Consider the following 3,229-nt stretch of genomic DNA (forward strand, 5'->3'; position numbering starts at 1 on the left):
AAAAACTAACAGTTTGAAACCTCCACCTCTCGGTCCCCCTGGTTGAACCCGTGCTGTTTTGGCTTCTCTGCCCCTCACAGTTTTTATTGAGACCTGTTTTTGTTCTTATTTCCCTAAACTAGGGAATAACTCAAATCCTCTCTTCAAATTAAAACCAAACCAAAACCAACCTGGGCCAATCATCTGGCCAACTTCTATTCCTGTCCTTCATTTTAAATGTAAAATTTGGATAGAAAAAAAAATGGAGCAAAGGAAGTGGGATGGAAGAAAGTTAAAAAAAAAAAAAAAAACAAGAAGTCCTGAGTGGCAGCGGTGAGTGTGTCACTCAAAGGGTTTTGTGCCTGGGGGCTCCTTGCAGTTCCAAGCAGAGGTGTCCCAGGGCGGCCCCACAATGAATATGAATAGGAATTCTTGCTAAATGGGACAGCAAAGCGCACCGCCCTGAATGATGGCACGTCATCTTAACCAGCCCAGGATAGATAGGAGGGCTCCTTTTGTCTCTTTTCTCCGCTGCAGCTCTATAAAAGCCACTCTTCTACTGCAAGAGGTTACTTCAGGCACCCACCGAGGAGCTGTGCAGGAAGCAGCTAAACCGGAGAGGGAGATAACGAGAAGAGCGGGAGGGGGGGGGAGGCGGAGCAAGGCAGTGCCCGACTGTTCTTCTCTCATCTTATAACTGAGAAGTGGGTTGCTGGACCTTCCAATTTTTTTTTTAATTCAAGGTTCCCTTTAATTTCCCGCCTAAAGCTTCCTCAACCATAAGGCCGCATCTCCTGTAATAAAATGAATTCTGATTCGAGCTCTGTCTCCAGCAGAGCGTCATCTCCAGACATGGATGAGATGTACCTAAGAGACCATCACCACCGCCACCATCACCACCACCAGGAGAGCCGTCTCAACTCCGTCTCATCCACACAGGGCGATATGGTGCAGAAGATGCCTGGGGAAAGCCTCTCGCGAGCGGGCGCCAAGGCCGCAGGAGAAAGCAGCAAGTACAAAATCAAGAAGCAGCTGTCAGAGCAGGATCTTCAGCAGTTGCGGCTGAAGATCAACGGACGCGAGCGCAAGAGGATGCATGACCTGAACCTCGCTATGGATGGTCTGCGCGAGGTCATGCCCTATGCGCACGGGCCCTCGGTGCGCAAGCTCTCCAAGATCGCCACTCTGCTACTAGCCAGAAACTACATCCTCATGCTCACCAGCTCCCTGGAGGAGATGAAGAGGTTGGTTGGCGAGATCTACGGGGGTCATCACTCGGCCTTTCACTGCGGGACTGTGGGGCACTCGGCCGGCCACCCGGCACACGCAGCGAACGCCGTACACCCGGTGCACCCCATCCTGGGCGGTGCGCTCTCGCCCAGCAACGCCACGTCCCCGCTGTCCGCAGCCTCCCTGCCGGCCATTGGCACCATCCGACCTCCCCACTCGCTGCTCAAGGCGCCCTCCACACCGCCAGCTCTGCAGCTGGGCAGTGGCTTCCAGCACTGGGCGGGGCTGCCCTGCCCCTGTACCATTTGCCAGATGCCGCCGCCGCCGCACCTGTCCGCCCTCTCCACCGCCAACATGGCCCGGCTGTCCGCCGAGTCCAAGGACTTACTCAAGTGAGCTGCTGGCCTGCCCGGCCTGAAGGAGAAAGGGAGAGCTGAAGCAGGGGGTCGCGGTGCAGGACCAGGAGGGAAGGGGGAGACTGCTCGGCCTGAGGGAGGGTGGGCTCCTGGCTCCGGGGCCTCTCCAGGGGCCCCAGAGACCCAGATCCTACTTGACCACCCCAGCGGGGCGTACCAAAACCAAACTGGGATGTCTAGGTGTTAGCGAATGGGGCCTGGAACCCGACGTCGTGTTTTGCATGCATGCTTCTTTTCCTCATGCAACGCCAGTATTTCTCACTGCCATATGCTCCTGTCAAAACTGCATTTGTTGTTTAAAAACGGGATTGGTGGAGTTAAAAACTTGGGAAGGAACTTGGAGTTGTCTTTCTTCATCCCTTTTGGGCAAAGCAAATGTAAATATTTAATCAAGATAGATGCAGTTACAATTGTCTCTGTCCTTAAAGTTTTTTTTTTCTAGAGGAGAGAGAGAGAGAGAGAGAGAGAGAGAGAGAGAGAGAGAGAGAGAGACTCAGAATTCCAATTTTGAATCCAGTTTTGAATCTCAGCTTCTGTCCAGGGCATGAACCTCCTATGTGGGCTTTCTTTTCCACGCAGTATAGATCAAGAAAAAAAAATGCATGCACGCTTCTAAATGAAACTTGTCTAAACATGTTGTGCAGGCCATAGCGCCATTTTCCTTGTAACAAGGATTTATTAGTGGATTCTCCAAAGTACTCCATATATCTGTCTGTGGTTGTATGAAATGAAAAGGGGGCCAGAGTGCAAAGACTCACTCTCGATGTATATGTGCTTCTTTCCCCAAGTCCAACTCTGTCCCGGCTCCACAAATTTCATTACAACCTTAGGGCTGTTCCAAGGGACCAGAGGCTAGAAAACTGCCCCCCTCTCTAGTAGCTCACCCCACCCCCTTGCCAAAATATTCTGCATGCGGGGTTGGCTCTGTCTGTTATCTCTCAGCTTTGAAAGCTTTCTGTGTTTTGGGGAGGGCTGCCATTTTTATTTTCCTGAACATCTGCTTGAAATATTTTGTTAGGGCTTCAAAGACAATACCTGTCTTTATTTTTTATATATTCTTGATAACTACGATATATTTATTAATAACCAGTGTTTCTGGATGAGATTTCAAATAAAAAAGAACCTCTAAACCCGGTTTTTGCCTTTGTCTAAATTTTAATCAATAGCAGTCGCGGGATAAGAAGCATGTGTGTCCAGTAAAGTGTGTCTGGGTGTGGGCGAGGGATTTCGATGGCAGGTTTTTCTCTGGTCTTTTACAAGTAAAGAGGATGGATACATTTGGTGCTAATTATTGGAACTAAATGTCCTTCAAGTGGAGCATTGTATATGTAAGTACTCCTTCCCTATTTGAGCTCCTATTTGGGTTTCTCCGCAGCAATTAGACCCTCATAGACTCAAGAATTAAGATCAAAAATAGAATCTGGAAGCTCAAGGTGTCAGGACTTGAGATGTAGCACCGGTGCCCGAGGAGACTGTTGTTTCCAACAGACCAGCACAAACCAGTAAGTTAAGTTCTTCTTGCTTCAAAATGACCTTGGTGGTCTTTTTATTCTCCGTGTGACAATCCAGTTTGTTTTAAAAGTTAACAGATAAAAGTCACCCAG

General features: G+C 49.4%; 1 protein-coding gene across 1 annotated transcript; it reads left to right on the forward strand.

Moving 5' to 3' along the window:
• The first annotated feature begins 783 nt into the window (after positions 1 to 783).
• Positions 784 to 1,605, forward strand: Olig3 (oligodendrocyte transcription factor 3). Its single transcript, XM_050159409.1, has one exon. It carries the CDS (start codon positions 784 to 786, stop codon positions 1,603 to 1,605), a length of 822 nt encoding a protein of 273 aa, XP_050015366.1.
• Positions 1,606 to 3,229: the final 1,624 nt, after the last annotated feature.

Source organism: Alexandromys fortis, unplaced genomic scaffold, assembly GCF_014885135.2.
Source record: "Alexandromys fortis isolate MF-2015 unplaced genomic scaffold, M_Fortis_MF-2015_v1.1 scaffold_107, whole genome shotgun sequence".
In the NCBI taxonomy this organism is placed as follows: domain Eukaryota; kingdom Metazoa; phylum Chordata; class Mammalia; order Rodentia; family Cricetidae; genus Alexandromys; species Alexandromys fortis.

Coding starts and splice junctions, on each gene's coding strand:
- Olig3 (XM_050159409.1), top strand. CDS start 784: ATGAATTCTGATTCGAGCTCTGTCTCCAGCAGAGCGTCATCTCCAGAC.